Here is a 22,229-nt window from a genome sequence, read left to right as displayed (position 1 = left end):
GGGGGGGGGGGGCAGGGGGCGGAGGGGTCTTGGGTGGTTGTTGCTTCTGCTGCTGTTGGGGCCCAGTTTAGGGTGATTTGTCTGTGCACCACTCCACAGCTCACTCTTGGTAAATTGGTTTATTATTGTCACATGCACCAAGGTACAGTGAAAAACTTTGTTTTGCATGCCATCCAGACAGATTATTTCATCACATCAATGCAAAGGAAAACAATAACAGAATGCAGCATAAAGTGTTACAGTTACAGAGAAAGTGCAGTGCAGGCAGACAATGAGGTGCAAGGACCATGACAAGGTACTCGTGCTTCAGGACGTCGTGCAGACAGACAGGTGTGCTGCCGTCCTGGAGCTAAGGCTGCACTGGTGACACACAGCAGGAAGACTGTGCTTGCCAGCTGCTGGTCCCACTCGTGGGGCTAGTGCAGGTTTATGCTGAAGAAGGGCAGTGCCTTGAGGAGCAGCTGGCAGATGGCATGCTTGCCTCCATTGGTCGTGGCATTGAGTATAAGAGTCAGGAAGTCATGTTACATCTGTATAAAGCTTTGGTCAGGTCGCACTTGGAGTACAGTGTGCAGTTCTGGTCGCCCCATTACAGGAAGGATGTGGAGGCTTTGGAGAGGGTGCAGAAGAGGTTAGCTAGAATGCTGCCTAGATTAGAGGGCATGTGCTATAAGGAGAGTTTGGACAAACTTGGGTTGTTTTCTCTGGAGTGTCAGAGGCTGAGGGGAGACCTGACAGAAGTTTATAAAGTTATGAGAGGCATAGATAGAGTAGACAGCCAGTGTCTTTTTTCCCAGAGTAGAAATGTTAAATATTGGAGGACATGTAGTGTAGCAGTTAGCGTATTTCTATTACAGCGCCAGCGACCTGGGTTCAATTCCGGCCGCTATCTGTAAGAGTTTGTACGTTCTCCCCATGTCTGCGTGGGTTTCCTCTGGGTGCTCCCATTTCCTCCCACATTCCAAAGACGTACGGGTTAGGAAGTTGTGGGCATGCTATGTTGGCACCAGAAGTATGGCGATCGCGGGCTGCCCCCAGAACACTCTACGCAAAAGATGCATTTCACTCTGTGTTTCGATGTACACATGACTAATAAAGATATCTGATCTAAGATGTGCCGGGCAAGTTCTTTGACACAGAGAGTGGTGGGTGCCTGGAATGCACTGCCAGGGGTGGTGGTGGAGGCAGGAACAACAGAGGTGTTTAAGAGGCATTTAGAGAGACGCACGAACATGCAGGGACTGGAGGGATATGGATCGTGTGCAGGCAGAAGAGATTTAGTTTAATTTGGCATAGTATTCAGCACAGATATCATGGGCCGAAGGGCCTGTTCCTGTGTTCTGTATGTGCCCTCTCATGCCTTCAAGTGGACCTGCTGCATGGCCTGCTGTTGAAGACATGCTTTGTGTGATGGGTGGAAGGTGCTGGGTACGGAGATACAGCCCACGATCACTGCAGACGGGCTCTTGCGGCGGTTATTGGCCTCCTTTGCGTTAGTTGATTTTTTGAGCAGAAGGATTAGGAGCAAGAGTAGACAGTGCGGCCCTTGGGGACTGTCCTGCTGCTCACTAGTGCCATTTTCCTGCACTATCCGTGGACGTGCTCCCCTCCTGGATAACTAGAAGTCAACTGTAGGTCCATCTCCCAGGTGCAGGACTGTGTTAGTGGCTGCTCACTGATCCATGAGATCGAACTGGCACGCAGCTCCCAAACCTGCGACCACTGCCAATTTGAAGGGCCAGGGCAGCAGGTATGTGTGAAGACCACCCCCACTGACGTTCCTCCCAGGTCACACTACATCCTCTTGTAGATGTGGATCACCCTGGATGGCACAAAGAGCTGGAACAGAGGCTGAGAGATGTGTCGCACACTACCCACAGAGAGCAAAAGTCACGAACTCAACAGACAATTTTAAATCCATGATTGTCATTGATTTTTCAGAGGAGACCATGCAGCCCAAAACTAGTTGATGGATTTGTAAATGAGCCATGATCTTACTGAGCAAATGGGCTCGAGAGGCTGAACTTCCCTCTCCAGTACCTCTGCAACTTCCCAATTAACACCATTGTTGGGAGCACCTTCATTCCTGGACTACAGCAATTCAAGAGGCACAGTGGTATAACTAGCAGAGATGCTGCCTAATAGGCACAGCGACCCAGGTTCAATCCTGACCTCTGGTGCTGCCTATGTGGAGTTTGAACTTCCTCCCTGTGACTCCCTGGGTTCCCCCTGGATGCCTCGGTTTCTTCCCACGTCCCAGAGACCTGCAGACCGGTAGGTTAATTGGACTCTGTGAATTGACCCTAATGTGGAGGGGAGTGGTAGATTCTGAGGGAAGTTGATGGCAACGGGGAGAATTGACTCGGTGGCCTGAAGGACTTGTTAACGATGAAAAACACGATGATGCTGGAGGAACTCAGCAGCCAGGCAGCATCCATCCGTCTGTCTGTCCAGCTCCCCGCCGCCCGTCCAGCTCCCCGCCGACCGTCCAACTCCCCACCATCATCTTAAGGATGTTAATAAAGAAATAGGTCTATAAGATGAACAATCAGTGGGATCTTTATCCTTTTTAAGAATTAAAGAAATAGTTGCTTCATAGAAAGATTGTGGTAGATTACCCACTGATAGGGCATCTTTAAAAATTTTGGCTAACCAGGGAACAAGAATATCAGAAAAGGATTTAAAAAATTCAGCTGTATATCCGTCAGGGCCGGGTGCTTTACCCGAGTTCATTGAAAATATTTCTTCCTCCGAAATGGGAGCATCTAATGTAGAACGTTCATTTAAAGATAATTGGGGAATCTTCAGATCTCTTAAAAATTCATGCATTAATGTAGGATCCTCGGAGGATTCTGATAGATATGAAAAAGAATCAAATTCTTGAAAGGATTTGTTAATTTGAACCTAATCTATTGTGTAGGTACCATCTGGTTTACGAATTTTATTAATCTGACGTTTAGATAAAGTAGCTTTCAATTGGTTGGCCAATAATTTACCAGATTTGTCACCATGCATATAAAATTGACTTCTGTTTTTAAGTAGTAGATTTTCAATTGAAGATGTTAATAATAAACTATGTTGCAGTTGGAGTTCTGTTCTCTTTTTAAAAAGCTCCATATTAGGAGTATCAGAATATTTTTTATCGATTTCTTTAACCTTGTCAGCCAATATACGTATTTTGTTATTAGTTCGTTTTTTTCAATCCAGTGGAATATGAAATAATTTGACCACGGATATATGCTTTAAAAGTATCCTATATTATTCCACTGGAGATTTCTAAAGTCAAATTAGTTAAAAAGAAAAATGAAATCTGTTCTTTAATAAATTGGACGAAATCTAAGTCTTGTAGTAGAGAAGGGTTAAATCGCCATTGTCTGACATCAAAGGATACATCTGGTAATTTAATTGATAATCTCAATGGTGCATGATCAGAAATAGCAATTGCATTGTATTTACAGTTCATAGTAAGTGGAGCTAGTCTAGCATCAATAAAAAAATAATCAATCCTCGAGTGATTATGGTAGACATGAGAAAAGAATGAAAATTCTTTATCATATGGGTGTAGAAATCTCCAAACATCTAAAATTCCAGATTCAACTAAGAAGGCATTAATAAAGACAGCAGATTTGTTTGGAAGTGCAGGATTTGACACAGATCTATCCATCGAGGGGTTTAGACAACAGTTAAAGTCTCCACCCATAATCACAGTGTATTCATTTAAATTCAGAAAAAATGCAAACAGATGTTTAAAAAATTCAGGGTGATCTACACTGGGTGCATAAACATTAACCATAACAACTTTTTTATTATGAAGTAGACCAGTAATTAATAAAAATCTAACATTTGGGTCTGATATTGTCTCATGATGGACAAACGAAATTGAGGAGTCTATAAAAATAGAAACTCCTTTCACCTTTGCTTGTGAATTTGAATGGAACTGTTGACCCCTCCAAAATCTAACAAAAATGTTGATTATCTTTCTTCCTGATGTGAGTCTCCTGAACGAAGATGATCTGAGCATTTAATCTATGAAAAACTTTAAAGATCTTCTTGCGCTTAACCGGATTGTCTAAGCCGTTAACATTCCATGAAATAAAATTAAAAGTCTTATTAACAGATTTAAAAAACACATGGTATGTAAAGGGTTAATCTTGGTATATGCGAGTCTTACCAGCAGAAAGAAGTAAAAAAAAAGTTCAAAGAGGAAGCGGATATGACGACAATTTAGAAAAATTTGTAGTTTAGCCCAGAAGAAAAAAAACCTAAAAACAGCCCCACCCCCCTCCCCCAATAGCCCGAAAGCTGGCCAATAGACAGCCAGAAAGCTCCCCTCTAATTGAACTAACCCCAGTTCTATTGGTGACAGTAGCCCAAATTGAAAAATATATGAACCACCCATTTGGTCTAGAGGTGAATAACATAATCCAAACAAAGATATCGAACTAACAACATAGTTGTGAGATTGAAACAGAGCCAAAGAGCATTAACAGTCGACATTTAAAAAATACAGTTTAATAATTATTTGGAAAAGAAAGCAAACGATCAGTCATTTTGTTAAATTCTTGATTATTATTAAAACAAAACATTAAAAATATTAAAGGAAGGAAAAAGAAGGTTTAAATCTAAAAACTAATTGGATAATAAAGCAAGTAGGTAGTAAATCAAAGGAAAAACACTGTGTCTCTTCCGCATTTCTTAGCTTCTAAAATTAAAAGTTAGTTCAAAAGAAATTTCTCGGCCTCGTGGATGGATTTAAACCATTTGCGAGATCAGGTAGTGTAGTTCTCAACCTTGCTGGGAATAATAATGCAGGATAATAATTGCTTTGATAGAGATGAGCCATAATTGGTTTGTAGGTCAGTCTTTGTTTCATAACTTCTGGGGTGTAATCTTCAACTATTCAAAACTTCCATTGTTTAAATTGAATCATTCCACGTCCATGAGCGGTGCGAATCAGGAGTTCCTTGACGCTGACATAATGAAATCTCAATATTACTGGCCGAGGTTTCTGATCCAGAGCAGGTTTGGATCTTAATGCTTTGTGAGCTCTATCCAGAATGGGCTGAACAGGGAACATTTCGGAACCAAACACATCGACCAGAAGTTTAGAAAAGAATGCCGTAGGGTTACCAGTCTCGGTGGTCTCTGGAAAATTGATGGTTCTTGAATTTTTCCTCCTGCTGCGTCCTTCCAGGTCGATGATCCTCTGCTGTTGCTTTTCCAGGTTTTGCTTGGTCATAATTAAGGCTTTTTCAAGTGAATGGAGTTTGGCATCTCTCTCTTTACCAGCTTGGTCAAGTTCAGCAATTAGTTGCATTTGTTTGGCGTTTTCCTGGATAAGAGTATTTTGTTTGTCTTCAAAGTCCTTTAAAATGGACTTCAATTCGGCAAAGCTCCGGTCAAACTTTCTATCCAGATTAGAAATAGCTTCCAAAGTAGGTTGGTCTCCATTACCTTTGCCATTAGCTGACGCTTTAGATCTGGTGTTCATTTTAACAGTTAAAAATCAAAAATAAACTTGTGCCAGTATTGTAAAAGACTTATTAAAGAGTGGTAAATAGTAGGTTGAAGAGTTCTTGGACCAAAGCCAAGTTATGACTTAGTCCATCGAGCGCCACCAATAGACTTAAGGATGTTAACAATGGGCCGTTGATGTAGGCCTAGTCATTGGTGCCCACATTTTGAAAGTGATTCATTTTTGTTTCAGGAAAGGATACTGTGATGTGGGCTGGTGTAATCTAGGTGGTCGTATTACCTTTTAAACTTTCTTTTTACTCTGGTATTTTCTGCTGTGTGATGTGTCCTTTCTGTTCCCCGTGTGTGATGTAAGAGCTGTGTTGTACTATAGATACCACGAAGATTGCCATTCCCTTTGTAAAGCTACTTCAATTTCTACACCTGCTTTTTCCTTTGAGAAGAACAATCAACAAAAGAAACAATGTCACATCTGAGAGGCCGTGATTACTCAGGAACTGTGGCAGCATTGTCCAGGTTCTTGGCTGTTTTTGGAAATTCTCTCGTGGTAGAGCTAATCTGATCATTGTGTACTTATCGTGCTTGGTCTAACAGTACTCTTTCAAAAAGCATTGCACAATCCACTTGTCAGCTTACGAAGGAAGTTTTCAACTTGCTAAGGAAGTTTTCAAATGTACTGATCTCTTGAATTTGATCTGTCACTCAGGGCTGCCCTGTCCTACCTTACATTTACATTTTGGGCATGCTCATCCTTTTTATTGGTTTATTATTGTCGCATGTACCGAGATGCAGTGAAGAGCTTTTGTTTTGCGTGCCATCCAGACAGATCACGTCATACATAATTACATCGAGGCAGTAAAAAGAAAACAGAAAGTAGAATATAGTGTTGTAGTTACAGAGAAAGTGCAGTGCAGGTAGACGAATAAAGTGCAAGGGCCATGGCAAGGTAGATTGGGAGATCAAGGTTTCAAGAGTTCATCTTTTAGCGTATGAGAGGTCCGTTCAAGAGTCCGATAACAGCGGGATAGAAGCTGTCCTCGAGCCTGGTGGTTCATGCTCTCAAGTTTTTGTTATCTTCTGTCCGACGGGAGAGGGGAGAAGAGAGAATGACTGGGGTGGCAGGCGCCCTTGATTATGTCGGCTGCTTTCCTGAAGCAGCGGCAAGTGTCGACGGAACCGCAGACTTTTATCCCTGCATTAAATCATTCCAACATGTCTCAGGTCAACCTCCCACCCATAAACCTTGGGGTGTCCAAAACTCTGCCGTCTATACCTCATACCCCGTCACATTCTCCATCATCTATTTGTTGACTGATCCATGCTGTTTCCCACTCCAATTTTCCAAGTTTTCATCCTTCTTTTCAAATCTCTCTGTTCCTTTGGCTCTCTCCGTCTTGTAATCTCCTCTGGCTCTACTCTGCTCCCCCAATTATGGACTCTTTCCCAGCTCCTGATTTTTACGCCTGTCACTCAGGAGACAGATTTAGCAGATCAAACACCAATTAATATGGTTAAAGATAAAAATAGCCTACTATTGATCCCCTTACTGACACAGATGACCCCTTTGCGTTACTTGAAAGTTCACCCCTTTGACACATGTCCAGATAGCATTCTCAGCATTATGCAGTGAATGCAGATGTGTTAACATAGAACATTGAACAGTACAGCACAGGAACAGGCCCTTCGGCCCACAATGCTGTGCTGAACTAATTAAACTAATGACACTTAATCCCTTCTGCCTGCACGTGGTCCATATCCCTCCATTCTCTACAAATTCATGTTCCCATCCAAGAGCCTCTTAAACATCTCCATCATATCTGCCTCCACCACCACCCCAGGCAGCACATTCCAGGCACCCAGCACTCTCTGTAAAACAAAATTTGCCCCACACATCTCCTTTGAACTTACCCCCACCTTAAATACATGCCCTCTAGTATTAGACATTTTGACCCTGGGAAAAAGATACCGGCTGTCTACTCTATCTATGCCTCTCCTAATTTTGGAAGCTTCTATCAGCTCTCCCCTCAGCCTCTGCCTCTTGAGAGAAAACAACAATGGTTTGTCCAACCTCCCCTTGCAAAAGATGCCCTCTAATCCAGGCAGCATCCTTCCTGTAATGGGGCGACCAGAATTGAAGCAAGCTCCAGATGCAGCCAAACCAGAGTTTTATAAAGGTGCAAAATAACTTCCTGACTCTTGAACTCAATGCCTCGACTAATAAAGGCAAGTGCGCTATGCATCCTCTATACCACCCTATCAACTTGACTTGTGTAACATATACTGTTCCTCTGCCAACCTTTATTTGGTGCTGCTTCTACAAAGTAACTTATCTTTCATCCTCACTCATAGCCAGAAACTAAAGCTTTGCAGCTACTTTCCACATACCTGCAACCTAATTCTTATGAACTGTTTCATAAGTTTTATAAGTTTTATAAAACAGCTTTGTAAGGTGTTGGTCAGACCACATTTGGAGTATTGTGAGCAGTTTTGGGCCCCATATCGAAGGAAGGGAGGGTCCAGAGGAGGTTTACCAGAATGGACCCAGGGATGAAAGGGTTAACATAGGAGCATTTGATGGTTCTGGGCCTGTACTCGCTGGAGTTTAGAAGGATGAGAGGGGGATCTCATTGAAACCTACCGAATATTGAAAGGCCTGGATAGAGTGGATGTGGAGAGGATGTTTCCAGTGGTGGGAGAGTCTAGGATCCAAAGTCACAGCCTCAGAATAAAAGGACGTCCCTTTAGAACAGAGATGAGGAGGAATTTCTTTAGCCAGAGGGTGGTGAATCTGTGGAATTCATTGCCACAGACGGCTGTGGGGGCCAAGCCATTGGGTTTATTTAAAGTGGAGGTTGATGGTTCTTGATTAGTGAGCGTATCAAAGGCTGCAGGGAGAAGGCAGGAGAATGGGGTTGAGAGGGGAAAAATAAATCAGCCATGATCGAATGGTGGAGCAGACTCGATGGGCCGAATGGCCTAATTCTGCTCCTATAATGGTCTTATCGTTTTCAAACTATTTCAGCTGTTTGGGGAATTGGGGAGCAGAAGGCATAGTCAAAAAAATTGGAGCTAGGTCACTCAGAGCAAAGTAAAAAGATCTGCACTTAGTGATAGATATTTGGAACTCACTTCTGCAGACACCAGTTGTGGCTAGAATAATTACTAGTTTTAAGATTAATTCTGAATCTTAGAATTGTTACAGCATAGGAGATCATACAACCCATCAAATCTACATTGGCCTGTGGCAGAGTGATCCATTCACTCTCATTCCCCCACTCTTTTCCCTGAAACCCTGCCAAGTATTTCCCCAAGTGCTGATAGAATTCCTTTCGAACTCCCTGACTGGACTCCATTTCCTTTACGGGTGGAGTTCCTGAGCGTCGCCACTCTTGTGTAGAAGTGATTCTGCTCACAGTCCTCTTGTATCTTTTGCCCTTCTGCACCCGCCACTTAATGAGGACATCTTCCCTCTCAACCCTTTTAAAGTCTGTCAACTTGTTATGATCTTGTCAACTTGTATTGTAGCCGCTCTCTAACTACCTTACCCTGGGGGAACAACCCCACCTTCTCCAGTCTCTCTGAAATCCCACAAACCAGGGACCACTGTAGTAAATCTTATCTGCATTAAGAACTGAAAATGCTGGAAATGCTCTTCCCACTGACACTGATTTGCTGAGTTCTTCCAGCATCTTCAGTTTTTATTTCAGATTTCCAGCATCTGCATTCTTTTTTTTTTGGTTTCTCGTCCTCAATGTCCTCGCTGGAATCTTCACGTCCCCCCATAGTCTGGTGACCAGAGATGGGGGCACTGTTTCCATTGTGGACTCAGCACGTCTTTTTTTGAATAGATTTTCATCCAAAAGTAATTAGAAACATTAGAGACGAGGCATCTGCACGTTCCTGGCGTTGGTTCACAAATGAAACGTGGTCTCACGAAGTAGTAGTTCAGGCTTGATCATAGAGTCACAGAGCAATACAGGATGGATACAGGCCCTTCGGCCCAACCAGTCCATGCCGACCACAGTGCCGACCCAGCTAGTCCCAACTTCCTGTGTTCAGCCCATACCCCTCCAAGTACCTGTCCAAGTGCTTCTTAAATGATACTGTTGTACCTGCCTCACCCAATTGTGATTTACAATCTGTTGAACAGACTCAGTTGCATTGGGATTACATGGACCAGTACAGCACAGGGACAGGCCCTTTGGCCCACAATGTCTGTGCCGACCATGATGCCAAATTAAACTAAATCTCTTCTGCCTGCACACGATTCATATTCTCACTCCATTCCCTGCATACTCATGTGTCTGTCTAAAAGCTTCTTAAATGCCACTATCATATCTGCCTCCACCACCACCCCTGGCAGCCTGTTCCAGACACCCACCACTCTGTTTACAAAAATAAACGTGTCCTGCACATCTCCTTTAACTTTCCCCCTCTCATCTTAAATGCACGTCCTCTAGTATTTGACATTTCTACCCCGGGGAAAAGATTCTGTCTACCCTATCTATGCCTCTCATAATTTTACAAACCTCTATCAGATCTCCCCTCAGCCTCCGACACTCCAGAGAAAACAACCCAAGTTTGTCCAAACTCTCCTTATAGCACATGCCCTCTAATCTAGGCAGCATCCTGGCGAACCTCTTCTGCACCCTCTCCAAAGCCTCCACATCCTTCCTGCAATGAGGCGACCAGAACTGCACACAGTACTCCCAAGCGTGGCCCAACCAAAGTTTTATACAGCTGCAGACTGCACACAAAAAACATTTTTATGATTCACCTCCATTGTATCTGTTATATCAAATGAACAGAAGTTAGAATAACTGAAGCAATACATATTGTAAACTACCCAATAGACTTGCATTGATACTGTTTTGGGTTTGTTTCTCACTTTGAGGCAATCCTTCCAAATGTTCAAAGCGATTCTCAGTCAATGAAGCAGCAGCATGCAGAATGGGTTAACGCAATCAATGAGGTCTACTCTTTCATTCAAAGTCACTTGATTTGAGCTTGATGTAATAATTCAGATCTTTTATTATATCTCAAACAAAGATGCAGTCAGTTTGAGCTGCAGAGCTTAATTGGAATCGATGAATATTGATAATTCACTGTTTCCATGGATGCAAAGAGTTTGATTTAAATGTGTTCGACAGTGCTTGTGTGTTTCTCGAACAATTATGAACATATTTGCACAGTTCCCCCTTGGTCACATCATTTGCATTTTAGTGTCTGATTGTGAATTGTAACTTAAACTGCATAATGAATGGGGAAGGGCTGGAGTTTCACCAACGTTTCAGCTCAAGGTCTGGGGTCATTAGTTAATGGAGAAGTTGGTTGTGCCAAAATCTTCCTGGCAACACGTCTGAACCTGCCCAGCGTTCAGATCTTTCTTTTACTTCACCTTTTGCAAATAACATTTACAGTAAATCTCGGATAATGCCCTATCTGACCATTCGGAATGCCTGTTGGTTGGGCACCTGGCTCGCCAGGTGATGTTTGCAGTTTCCAGTCACTGGGTCTCCGGTTCCTGCGCTCCTGATCGACTTGCTGGGGTCCCGGTTTCCTTTCCACTCACCTGGTCTGTCGGCTGCGCTCCCTCGAAACTTAGCAGGTTCACTGAAATTTAATTGTAGCATCCTACTTAAAAAAGAACTGAATTGAAGGTATGTTGAATCTTGATAAAATAACATCTAATAGTCTGGAAAAGTTGCTAGTCTGGCAGCACCAAAGTCCTGAGCATGCCGGATTAGTGGAGTTTTACTGTATTCACAAGATAGGTGGGATCAGGACCTGGTGCAAGAAAACTTGCCTCTCCTTGTGGGGGTGTCTCCAGAGTCTGCTATTTATTGTGGAGAGAGAAAAACTGAGTTACTGTTATCTTGCTGCAAACCCCAGCACAGGTAGTTCCGCTATAGCTTGATAGTTACATTCATAAGAAACCTCACATTATTAAAAAGTCGTGTTACAGCAGAACAGGCTATAGTTGTTGCAGACCACAGATTTAAACAGGTTTTCCCAATCACAATTGTGCTATAACCAATGTGGCCCGCGTAATGCAAATAGTGTTCCCTAATCCATCAGTTGCGTTATAACCAATTCGTGTTATAGCAGAGCTACCTGTACTTGGTTATGTTGAGTACAGAATACTCCCACAGTTGTCTCATTCACCCGAAACCATCTTGTAACTGTGCTCCTTATCCAAGCTTTTGAGGCAGCTATGGTTCAGTGAGTAGCAGTCTTGCCAAGTAGATGGAAGGTTGTGGGTTCAAATCCCATTCCAGAGACTTGAGCACACAGACGAGGCTGAATCTCCGGTGTAGTATAGAGGGAGGGCTGCACGCAGATGTACAAACCTTCAGATATAATAACCGGAAGGTGATGAGGCACATTTGGGCAGGGAACAATGTAGTTATCACCCATGCACTGACCAATATTTATCCCCTAATCAAAATCATTGGGGGAGAAAACATATCTGGTCATTATCACATTGAGAGTTGGGTGGCTTCGTGTCCAAATTGCCTGACACATTTCCTGCTTCACAAGAATTAAAACACTTAAAGTGTTCATCATTGTCTGTAAAGTCCTTTGAGAATGGCATGAGGCCGTGTTCTGTAACATCTTTCCATTGGGAGGGCTTCCAGAAACGGGTATAATAGCTGAATATTTAGAATGTAGAACAGTACAGCATAGGAACAGGCCCTTCGGCCCATGATGTTGTGCCAAACTAATTAAGCTAATGACACCTATTCCCTTCTGCCTGCACACGGTCCATCTCCCTCCATTCTCTGCACATCCACCTGCCTATCTAAGAGCCCCTGAAACGCCTCTTATCGTATCTGCTTCCACCACCACTCCTGGCAGCACATTCCAGGCACTCACGGCTCTCTGTGTAAACAAAAAACCTGCTGGCCACACATCTTTAGATTTCCCTCCTCTAGTATTTGACATTTCCACCCCGGGAAAGAGACACTGACTGTCTACCCTGTCTACACCTCTCTGAATTTTATAAATTTCAATCAGGTCTCCCCTCGGCCTCTGCCGCTTCAGAGAAAACAACCCAAGTTTGTCCAACCTCTCCTGATAACACATGCCCTCCAATCCAGGCAGCATCCTGGTAAACCTCTTCTGCACCCTCTCCAAAGCCTCCACACCTTTCCTCTAATGGGGCGACCAGAACTGAATGCAGATTCCCTTCCCACAGTCAGTGCAACCACTCCCACCACCCTCTGGTGAATGGACCAACGTTTCTCTTTGGTCAGCCCTCTGGTCCAACGTTTCTTGCTGCAAGGTGACTCATCTTGGAAGATGAGGCAAGAGATTGTCAACAGGGTCAGTCACTTGAATAAAGGTGAGGTTCCAGGGCAGCCACAGTAGTGCAGCGGTTAGCGTAAGGTTAGCGCCAGTGACCCGGGTTCAATTCCCACCGCTGTCTGTAAGGAGTTTGTACGTTCTCCCTGTGTCTGCATGGGTTTCCTCCCATATTCCAAAGACATACGGGTTAGGAAGTTGTGGGCATGCTGTGTTGGCGCCAGAAGCTTGGCCACACTTGCGGGCTGCCCCCAGAACACACTGCACAAAAGATGCATTCCACTGTGTGTTTCGATGTACGTGTGACCAATAAAGAAATCTTATCTTTCCTGTTAACTGCTCCATCCTGTCCACCCACGCTCACTGTCAATTTAAATGTGATTCCAGATTTTGCACAAAGTCCTTTGTAATGCATTTTATCTGGCTTTAACTTAAATCGAAGGCCACTGCCCCTGACCCCTGAACGTATGCAGAATATTAAATCTGAGCAAACGCATTTTTTATTTCACCCTTTGTGATCATTATAAGGATAGAATATCAATATGCAATTATGCCAGTAACTTTAATACACAGCAGTAAAATACTCTTATCCTGCACATCCAACTTTGACATTTCATTAAGGTCAATACTGGCTTGTTTACATTCCCACATTATTGCTGACATTGAACTGAACACAACTCACTGTCGATTGATTTTGGAGTGATTTGTAGCATGCAGGTTTGTCTATGCTCCAAGGGCTAAAATAACTAATGTTAGAGTCACGTGTCTGAGACGCAGGGATTATTTGAAGAAGTGGTTACAATAGTTCTCCACCAAGGAACCTTATTAGTTGTTTATTTGCAGTAGAAAATTGCTCCAATGTAAAATTTTCAAAAGACAATAGCTTTTTTTTACCCCTATAGGACTTGCACTAATTAAATTCCTGGAGCAACACACACAAAATGCTGGAAGAACTCAGCAGGTCAAAACCCGCTGAGTTCCTCCAGCATTTTGTGTGCGTTGTTCCAGATTTCCAGCATCTGCAGTCTCTTGTGTCTCTAATTAAATTCCTGCTACTTTTTGCACTATAACACACTGCCTGTTTTAATAGGCAGTTTAATGTTACACATCCCAGGGAAAGGGAACCAAAAAACTAGAGGTTTAAGGTGAGAGGAGAAATATTTAAAAGGGACCCAAGGGACAACTTCTTCACGCAGAAGGTGGTGGGTACATGGAATGAGCTGCCAGAGAAAGTAGTTGAGGCAGGTACAAATAGCAACATCTAAAAGACATTTGGATAAGTACATGGAGAGGAAAGACTGAGAGGGATATGGGCCAAATGCAGGCAAAGGGCACTAGCGTAGGTTGGCACCTTGGTCAGCATGGACGAGTTGGGCCGAAGGGCCTTTTCCTGTGCTGTATCCCTGTATGAATCAGCAGAAGGCAATGAGTTGTTGCCTGGGGTATGGTCCGACATGTTTTGATCATTAGTGAAAGAAAGAGAGACATTCTGTAGTCCCTTTCCTGGTCTTGGGTCTGTAGGAAGCATTGTCTCCGTATTTGAAGAAGGATGTACTTGCCTTGGTCAGTGCAGTGTATATTTAGAAGATTAATTGCTAGGATATGGGATTGAAGAGCTATTAAGGAAGAATAAGAAGGGATATCACTAAAATGTACAAAATTCTGAGAGGGATGGGCAGGTAGATGCTAAGAAACTTCTCAAGCTGCAGAATCTAAAACAGATGGCAGGGGACTGCGGAGAAATGACCTCAGGATAAGTAGGGGTGGGGGTTACTCAGGTAAGGTGAGCTGTTCTTCACGCAAAAGGCTGTGGAGCTATGCAGTTTTCTACACCAGAAAGCAGTGACCTACACGGCCAGAGCAATTTACAGTGGCCAGTTAACCTCCCAATCAGCAGGTCATTGGGATGTGGGAGGAAATCGGAGCATCCGGGGGAAACTCGCAGAGACTGTGTGTCAACTCCACACAGACAGCAGCGGGGGTCAGGATTGAACTACCTGCTGTGTCAACGTGTTGCCCATCGTAGAAGCAGCTCGAGTCCACTCAGTCAAGTGTGTGCTTGAGCATCACCCTGGTAGACCACACTGATTGTCCTGGTTCCCAAAGGTTCTTTTAATGCAGGAAACTTATTGAAAATTGGAGATTTTTAAGTTCGTCAAGCATTCTGTTAAAACAGTTTCTTTTAAGGTCACATTCCGCTGAAGGTTTACACTGTGAATGAGTAAGTTCAAATCATCTGTTTACTACCATCGGGGAGGAGGTACAGGAGCGTGAAGACCCACACTCAACGATTCAGAAACAGCTTCTTCCCCTCTGCCATCAGATTTCTGAATGGTCCATGAACCCATGAACACCACCTCGTTATTTTTTTGCACTATTTATTTATTTTGTAATTTATAGTAATTTTATGCCTTTGCACTGTACTGCTGCCGCAAAACAACAAATTTCACATCATACAAGTCAGTGATAATAAACCTGATTCTGATCCTAAAAGCATATCTGATGATGGATTGAATGACTGGGGTTCCCAAGCGTTAGAAATAACCAGTGTGTTCAACAAAGAAATGACTAATCATCCCTTTTTTTTTACACAGTCTTCAATGCCTTAATGTCATTCTGCATCCAGGACTTCGTCTCTGCCCTGCAGAAGCTCCTTCAGTTAAAACCAGATGAAAAAAAGAAGTAAGTTACTGAAATTCCATATCCAATCTTTACAAGCAGTTGTGTGTTATTTATTCTGAGTTTTAGTCATGGCAAGGGTGGAGTCTTGCACCAGCTACAATATACCTCTTTCAATGTAACTGATTTAAAATGAAATCATTTTTTCAGCCATCAGTTGCTTTGTCCCCACAACTGTCCTGGACATTGCAGCCCTTGCTTTATTATTTAATGCGACCACATGAGTTTTTTTAAATTAAAAGAAGCAAACGCTGGCTATACTCAGCAGGGCAATTGGAATCTGTGTTGAGGGAGACAATTAATGGTTCGGTTCAATGATGTTCATCAGAACTTTGAAAAGTTAGAGAGAAAACGATTTTTAAGATGCTAAGAGATTCAAGCTGCGTTCCCATTGCTGAGTAATGTACCATTAGTGTCCAGTACCATAGCTGTAAGAGCAGGTTAGATGTTGGGTATCGTGCAATGACTGACTCACCTCCTGCCACACCTAAGCCTCAGCGCCATCTACAAACACGTCAGAAGTACGATGGAACATTCTCTACTTGCCCAGCTAAGTGCAGCCCCAACGATCAAGGTTAACACTGTCCAGAATAAAACAGCCCATTTCACTGGTATTGGTATTCGTATTGGTTTATTATTGTCATTTGTACCGAGGTACAGTGGAAAAACTTGTCTTGCGTACTGATCGTACAGGTCAATTCATTACGCAGTGCAGTTACATTGAGTTAGTACAGAGTGCATTGATGTAGTACAGGTAAAAACAATAACAGTACAGAGTAAAGTATCACAGCTACAGAGAAAGTGCAGTGCAATAAGGTGCAAGGTCACAATGAGGTAGATCGTGAGGTCAGAGTCCATCTCATCGTATAAGGGAACCGTTCAATAGTCTTATCACAGTGGGATAGAAGCTGTCCTTAAGCCTTGTGGTACGTGCCCTCAGGCTCCTGTATCTTCTACCTGATGGAGGAGAGAAGGACCTGGGGTGGGTGGGGTCTTTGATTATGTTGGCTGCTTCACCAAGACAGCGAGAAGTGTAGACAGAGTTCAAGGAGGGGAGGCTGGTTTCCGTGATGCACTGGGCTGTGTCCACAACTTCTGCAGTTTCTAGCGGTCCTGGGCAGAGCAGTTGCCGTACCAAGCCGTGATACATCCAGATAGGATGCTTTCTGTGGTGCATCGATAAAAGTTGGTGAGTGTCAAAGGGGACGTACTGAATTTCTTTAGCCTCCTGAGGAAGTAGAGGCGTTGGTGAGCTTTCTCGGCCGTGGCATCTACGTGGTTGGACCAGGACAGGCTATTGGTGATGTTCACTCCTAGGGACTTGAAGCTCTCAACCCTCTCGACCTCAGCACCATGGATGTAGACAGGTGCATGTACACCGCCCCCTTTCCTGAAGTCAATGACCAGCTATTTTGCTTTGTTGACATTGGAGCTCCATCCACCATCTTAAATGTTCATTCCCTCCACTACGGTCGCACAGCGTGTGTCATCTACTGCACTTACTCAGCCAGGCCACTCTGATAGCACTTCCTAAACTTGTGACCTCTACCACAAAGAAGCAAAAGAGCAGTAGGTGTATGGGAACACCATCACTGAAGATTCCCTCCAAGTTGCACACCATCCTGACTTGGAACTATATCGCAGTCCCTTCATCATTCCTGGTTCTAGGTCCTGGGATTCCCATCAAACAGCACTGTGGGAATCATTTTCACTGAAACAGATTCTGGCAGTTCAAGAAGATGGCTTTCCACAACCTTCTCAAGGGTAGTTAGGGATGGGTGACAAATGCTGGTCTTGCCTGCAGTGCTCACGTCCCACAAACCCATTAATAAGCAGGCTGTTGCAGTTGACTTGACAGCTATAAGACCTAACGCTCCTATATTAAGATTCATTGCATTGACTACATCCAATGTAGTAAGTGGTTCCCCACTTGGGGAATTACCTGGAGAATCAGAGAGTTATGGACACAGCCCAGCCCAGCACATCACAGAAACCAGCCTCTGCTCCATGGACTCTGTCTATACTTCTGGCTGTCTTGGTAAAGCAGCCAACATAATCAAAGACCCCACCCACCCTGGACATTCTCTCTTCTCCCCTCTCCATCAGGCAGAAGATACAAAAGCCTGAAAGCACGTACCACCAGACTCAAGAACAGCTTCTATCCCGCTGTTATAAGACTGTTGAACTTATAGCACTTTCTCTGCAACTGTAACACTTTATTCTGCATTCTGTTATTGCTTTTCCCTTGTACTACTTCAATGAATTGATGTGCTGAAATGATCTGTATGGATGGCATGCAAAACAAAGTTTTTTTTTAACTGTACCTCAGTATATGTGACAAAAAACCAATTTACCAATTAACTGTAGGAAGGAAAATATGTCAAGTCGAGTTTATTGTCACGTGCACAAGTAACGTGTGCACAGGTGCAACGAGAAACTTATTTGCAGCAGCATCACAGGCACATAGCATCAGATACTCAACATTCACAAGAAAAACAATAATTAAAATTATACAAAATTTATATAAGAAAGAATACCATTAAAACAAAAATAAGTTCTTTGTAGTGCAAAGTGGTCATAGTATTGCTATAATGAGGTAGTGATTAGGGTTGTGCAGGTTGGTTCAAGAACCAAATGGTTGAAGGGAAGTAGCTGTTCTTGAACCTGGTGATGTGGGACTTCAGGCTTCTGTACCTCCTGCCCGATGGGAGCTGCGAGAAGATGGCATGGCCCGGATGGTGGGGATCTTTGATGATGGATGTTGCCTTCTTGAGGCAGCACTTCCTGGATATACTCCCAGTGGTGGGGAGGGATGTGCCTGTGATGTATTGGGACAGTTCTCCAATACCATCTTCATCTGAGCTTAGAACAACTGAGAGTGGTTGAGAAAATTGGGCCACTGTTCCTGAACTTAGAGGGCAAGACAAAGTCAGTGGTGGGTAGTGGTTGGGTAGCATCTGTCTAAGTCAAACTATGTCAAACATCAAAGGATGTTGTATCAAAAGAAACGGACCTCAAGTTTGTACGGTGAGTGTGTGTTGGGTTGGGGAAGGCAGATGGCAAGAAGGGAGGAGGGAATGTGAGGTCCAGTCATTGTAGTTGGTAGACTCCTGTTTGCAGCTTCACTTGGTGCCGACCCAGCTGTGCGATGCCTATTGTGCTAGTGTCTCAAACGTCTTTGCTTGTCTCTCCCAGGTTATTGCTTCCCTCCAGCAGCTTTCAGTGGCCAAAGATCCGACAGGATGTGAGTGTTTACTTGGCCGGACTTGTCCAGGTAAGTTCCGAAAGTAAATCTGGGATTACGTGCTTTTTTAAAAAATTGTATTATACAAATCTGCTTTTATTTTAATATAATGTTTAATCAGGATTCGTGGAACAAAGGGATTATTTTGTGAAGATTGACTGAATAGGTTAGACCTCTACTCTCTGTAGTTTAAAGAATAAGAGATAATATTAAGATTTTGAAGGAGCACAAAGGAACGTGTAAACTAGAAGCTGGAGTAGGCCATTCAGCACTTGAACCTGCCCACTCTTCCTGTCTCATCTAATTACAACCTCAACTCCACACCCCTGCCAACTTCCAGTAACCTTTCAGCACCTTGCTTTATCAAGAATCCATCGACCTCAGCCTTAAGTGTTCAAAGACTCTGTTTTCATCAACCCTTAAGGGAGAGAAAATTTTTTTTACCTCATATCTGTGCAAAATAGGTGACCCCTTGTGCTAGATTCTTCCTCAACGAGAAGGATTCTCTCTGCATTGCCCCTGTCAAGGATCCCTAGCATCTCATATTTCCTTATGTTATTAGAAGGAGGCCATTTGGCCCATTGAGTGTCAGCTGGCCCACAGGGCATTCTCATTAATCCGTTCCCCAAGTTATTCTCTCCTCGTGGTAATCAGTTACACACTGATTTACCTACCACTCCCTTACACACAAGGGGCAATTTACAGCGGCCAATTAACCTATCTACCCACACACCTTTGAGCTGTGGGAGGAAACCCACACAGGGAGAACGTGCAAACTCCACACAGACAGCATCTGAGGTCAGGATTGAACCCGGGTTACTTGAGCTGTGAGACAGTGGTACTAACTACAGCCACTCAGATGGTATATTAATTTGCTTGCAAGGGTTGCTGCAGACTAAGATTTATTGCCTGTCCCCAACTGAAAGTGGGGTCACAGGTAGGCAGGGTGGTGAAAAAGGCTTTTGACACGCAGGCCTTCATTAGTCTGGGCTTGAGTATAAAAGTCAGGAGGTCATGGTGCTGTCGTACAGGACGCTGGTGAGGCTGCATTTGGAGTGTTGTGTTCAGTTCTGGTCACCCTGCCGTAGGAAAGATGTTATTAAACCAGAAAGAGTGCAGAAAAGATCTACAAGGATGCTGCCAGGACTTGAGGGACTGGCCTATAGGGAGAGGTTGGGCAGGCTAGAACTTTATTCCTTGGAGCATAGAAGACTGAGAGATGATCTTATGGAGGTGTATAAAATCATACACTTCCATAAAAGGCATAGATAGGGTGAAGGCACTCAGTCTTTTTCAAGAGTTGGGGTATCAAGAACTAGAGGGTATAGGTTTAAGGTGAGAGGGGAAAGGGTTAAGAGGAATGCAAGGGGCAACTTTTTTACATAAAGGGTGGTATCCATGTGGAACGAGCTGCCAGAGGAAGTGCTTGAGGCAGATACAATAACAACTTTTAAAAGATAGTTGGACAGGTACATGGATGGGAAAGATTTAGAAGGTTATGGGCCAAATGCGGGCAAATGGGACTAGTTTGGATGGAGCATCTTGGTCGGCATGGACCAATTGGGCCGAAGGGTCTGTTTCCGTGCTGTATGACTCTATTTCAAGTGGCACTCCCCCTTGCCCGTCCCACATCTTGTTGCATCACTTCAGGGTTCCCTGTTTAAATGCAGTAGACCCTAAACTTTGTGTCCCTCAGAGAAAATAAGCACCACACTCTGTTGGTCTCACACTCCATGTTAAGCGAGTTTCTCTCTGCTCCGATGTCACCTTCAGTCAGGGCAGCTATATTTCTCACAGTGTCTGAGTGGAGGTTGTCAATGGCTAAGGTTGGAAGCTAGCACAAAAAGTTGAGACGAAACCAAATTAGTTTTCCTTCCTTTCCAGCTGCTGTCAAGTTTGTCAGAAGTCTCGGTGGTTAGTGCTGTCCTGCGTCACATACTTCACTTGGTACCGTACTACCTCTGCTTTCCAAAGCACTCCCGTATCCTCCTGAAGGTAAGGCCTGCATATTCCCATTTGAAGATCACACGCTTCCTGTTTTATTGGGCCTGGTGTTGGCTTAAGTCATATCAGGAAAGGAGAATCTATCAGAGGGATTTCAGAGTTGTTACCGTGTGGGTGGGTCCCCCTAAGAACCATCCACACTGGTGCTGGACGTGGGTGGGTGATTGGGTTGTGGGACAGGATGTGCAGAAGAGGATGGTGGGATCTGTGTGGACATCATAACTGCTACGAACCAGACAAAAATAAGACCATAAGACATAGGAGCAGCATTAGGCCATTCGGCCCATCGAGTCTGCTCTGCCATTCGATCATGGCTGATTTATTTTTCCCTCTTAACCCCATTCTCCTCCCCGTAATCTTTGACGCCCTTACTAATCAAGAACCTAGTAACCTCCGCTTTAAACATACCCAATGACTTGGCCTCCACAGCCATATGTGGCAGTGAATTCCACAGATTCACCACCCTCTGGCTAAAGAAATTCCTCCTCATCTCTGTTCTAAAGGGACGTCCTTCTATTCTGAGGCTGTGCCCTCTGGTCCTCAACTCTCCCACTACTGGAGTCATCTTCTCCAAGTCCACTCTATCCAGGTCTTTCAATGCTGCAAATGTACATCAGATCGGTTAATGCATGAGAGAGAAGACTGTGTAATATATGGACAAGATTTGTCCTTTGGGTTTTACATTAACCTGTTGGATTCCGATTGATTGGACTTCCAATGACGTGGTTACCAGGGAGCTGATTTTAACCTGCATGCTGTAAAAACAAAACCTTTGTCTCATCTGTTTGTACTTTTACTAAGAGCCCAATTTTATATCTAATGCAAAACACAACGATGCTGGAGGAACTCAGCGGGCCAGGCAGCATTCGTGGAGAAAAACAGGCGGTCAGGAAACCTTCTTCAGGACTGAAGATAGGAAAAGGGGAAGCCCAATATATAGGAGGGAAAAGCAGCGCAGTGAAAGGTGGACAAAAGAGGGGAGATGGGGTGGTGATAGGTAGGTGCAGGTAAGAGATAGTGATGGGCAGGTGCGGGGGAGGAGGGGAGAGCAGATTCCCCGGGGGGTGGGTCAAAGGTAAGGAGAGAGAGGGAAAAAAAGGCAGAACAAAGAGGCTAGGAAAGGGAAGAAGAAGCAAGGGAGGAGAGTTTGTTGGGTGGGGCGGGGGGGGGGGGGGGGGGTGGAATTACCTAAAGTGGGAGAATTCATTGTTCATTCCGTTAGGCTGCAAGGTTCCAAGATGCAAAATGAGGTGCTGTTCCTCCAGTTTGCGCTTGGAATTCTCCTGGCAGTGGAGGAGGCCGAGGACTGACATATCAGTGATAGTGGGAGAGGGAGTTGAAGTGACTGGCAACGGGGAGATGCAGATCGTGGTTATGGACAGAGCGCAGGTGTTCTGCAAAACGGTCACCTAGTCTGCGTTTGGTCTCACCGATGTAATCCCTGAAAAGAACGTTGCCATAAATGGGGGAATCAAACTTTCAAAAAAGAGACACCAGAGACGGCAGATGCTGCAATCTGGAG

At 44.1% G+C, this 22,229-nt stretch overlaps 1 protein-coding gene across 1 annotated transcript in view; it reads left to right on the top strand.

Annotated features, from left to right (window-relative positions):
- The window catches only part of noc2l (NOC2-like nucleolar associated transcriptional repressor), a 171,605-nt gene that overhangs the window by 14,194 nt on the left and 135,182 nt on the right, over nucleotides 1-22,229 (top strand). The window contains 3 exon segments of the mRNA XM_052039204.1: nucleotides 15,375-15,462; nucleotides 18,655-18,733; nucleotides 20,588-20,698. Coding sequence (XP_051895164.1) covers nucleotides 15,375-15,462; nucleotides 18,655-18,733; nucleotides 20,588-20,698 — 278 coding nt within the window.

Source organism: Pristis pectinata, chromosome 26 (assembly GCF_009764475.1).
Source record: "Pristis pectinata isolate sPriPec2 chromosome 26, sPriPec2.1.pri, whole genome shotgun sequence".
Taxonomy (NCBI): domain Eukaryota; kingdom Metazoa; phylum Chordata; class Chondrichthyes; order Rhinopristiformes; family Pristidae; genus Pristis; species Pristis pectinata.
The sequence above is the reverse complement of the archived record's forward strand: the minus strand, read 5'-3'. Positions and strand labels throughout refer to the sequence as shown.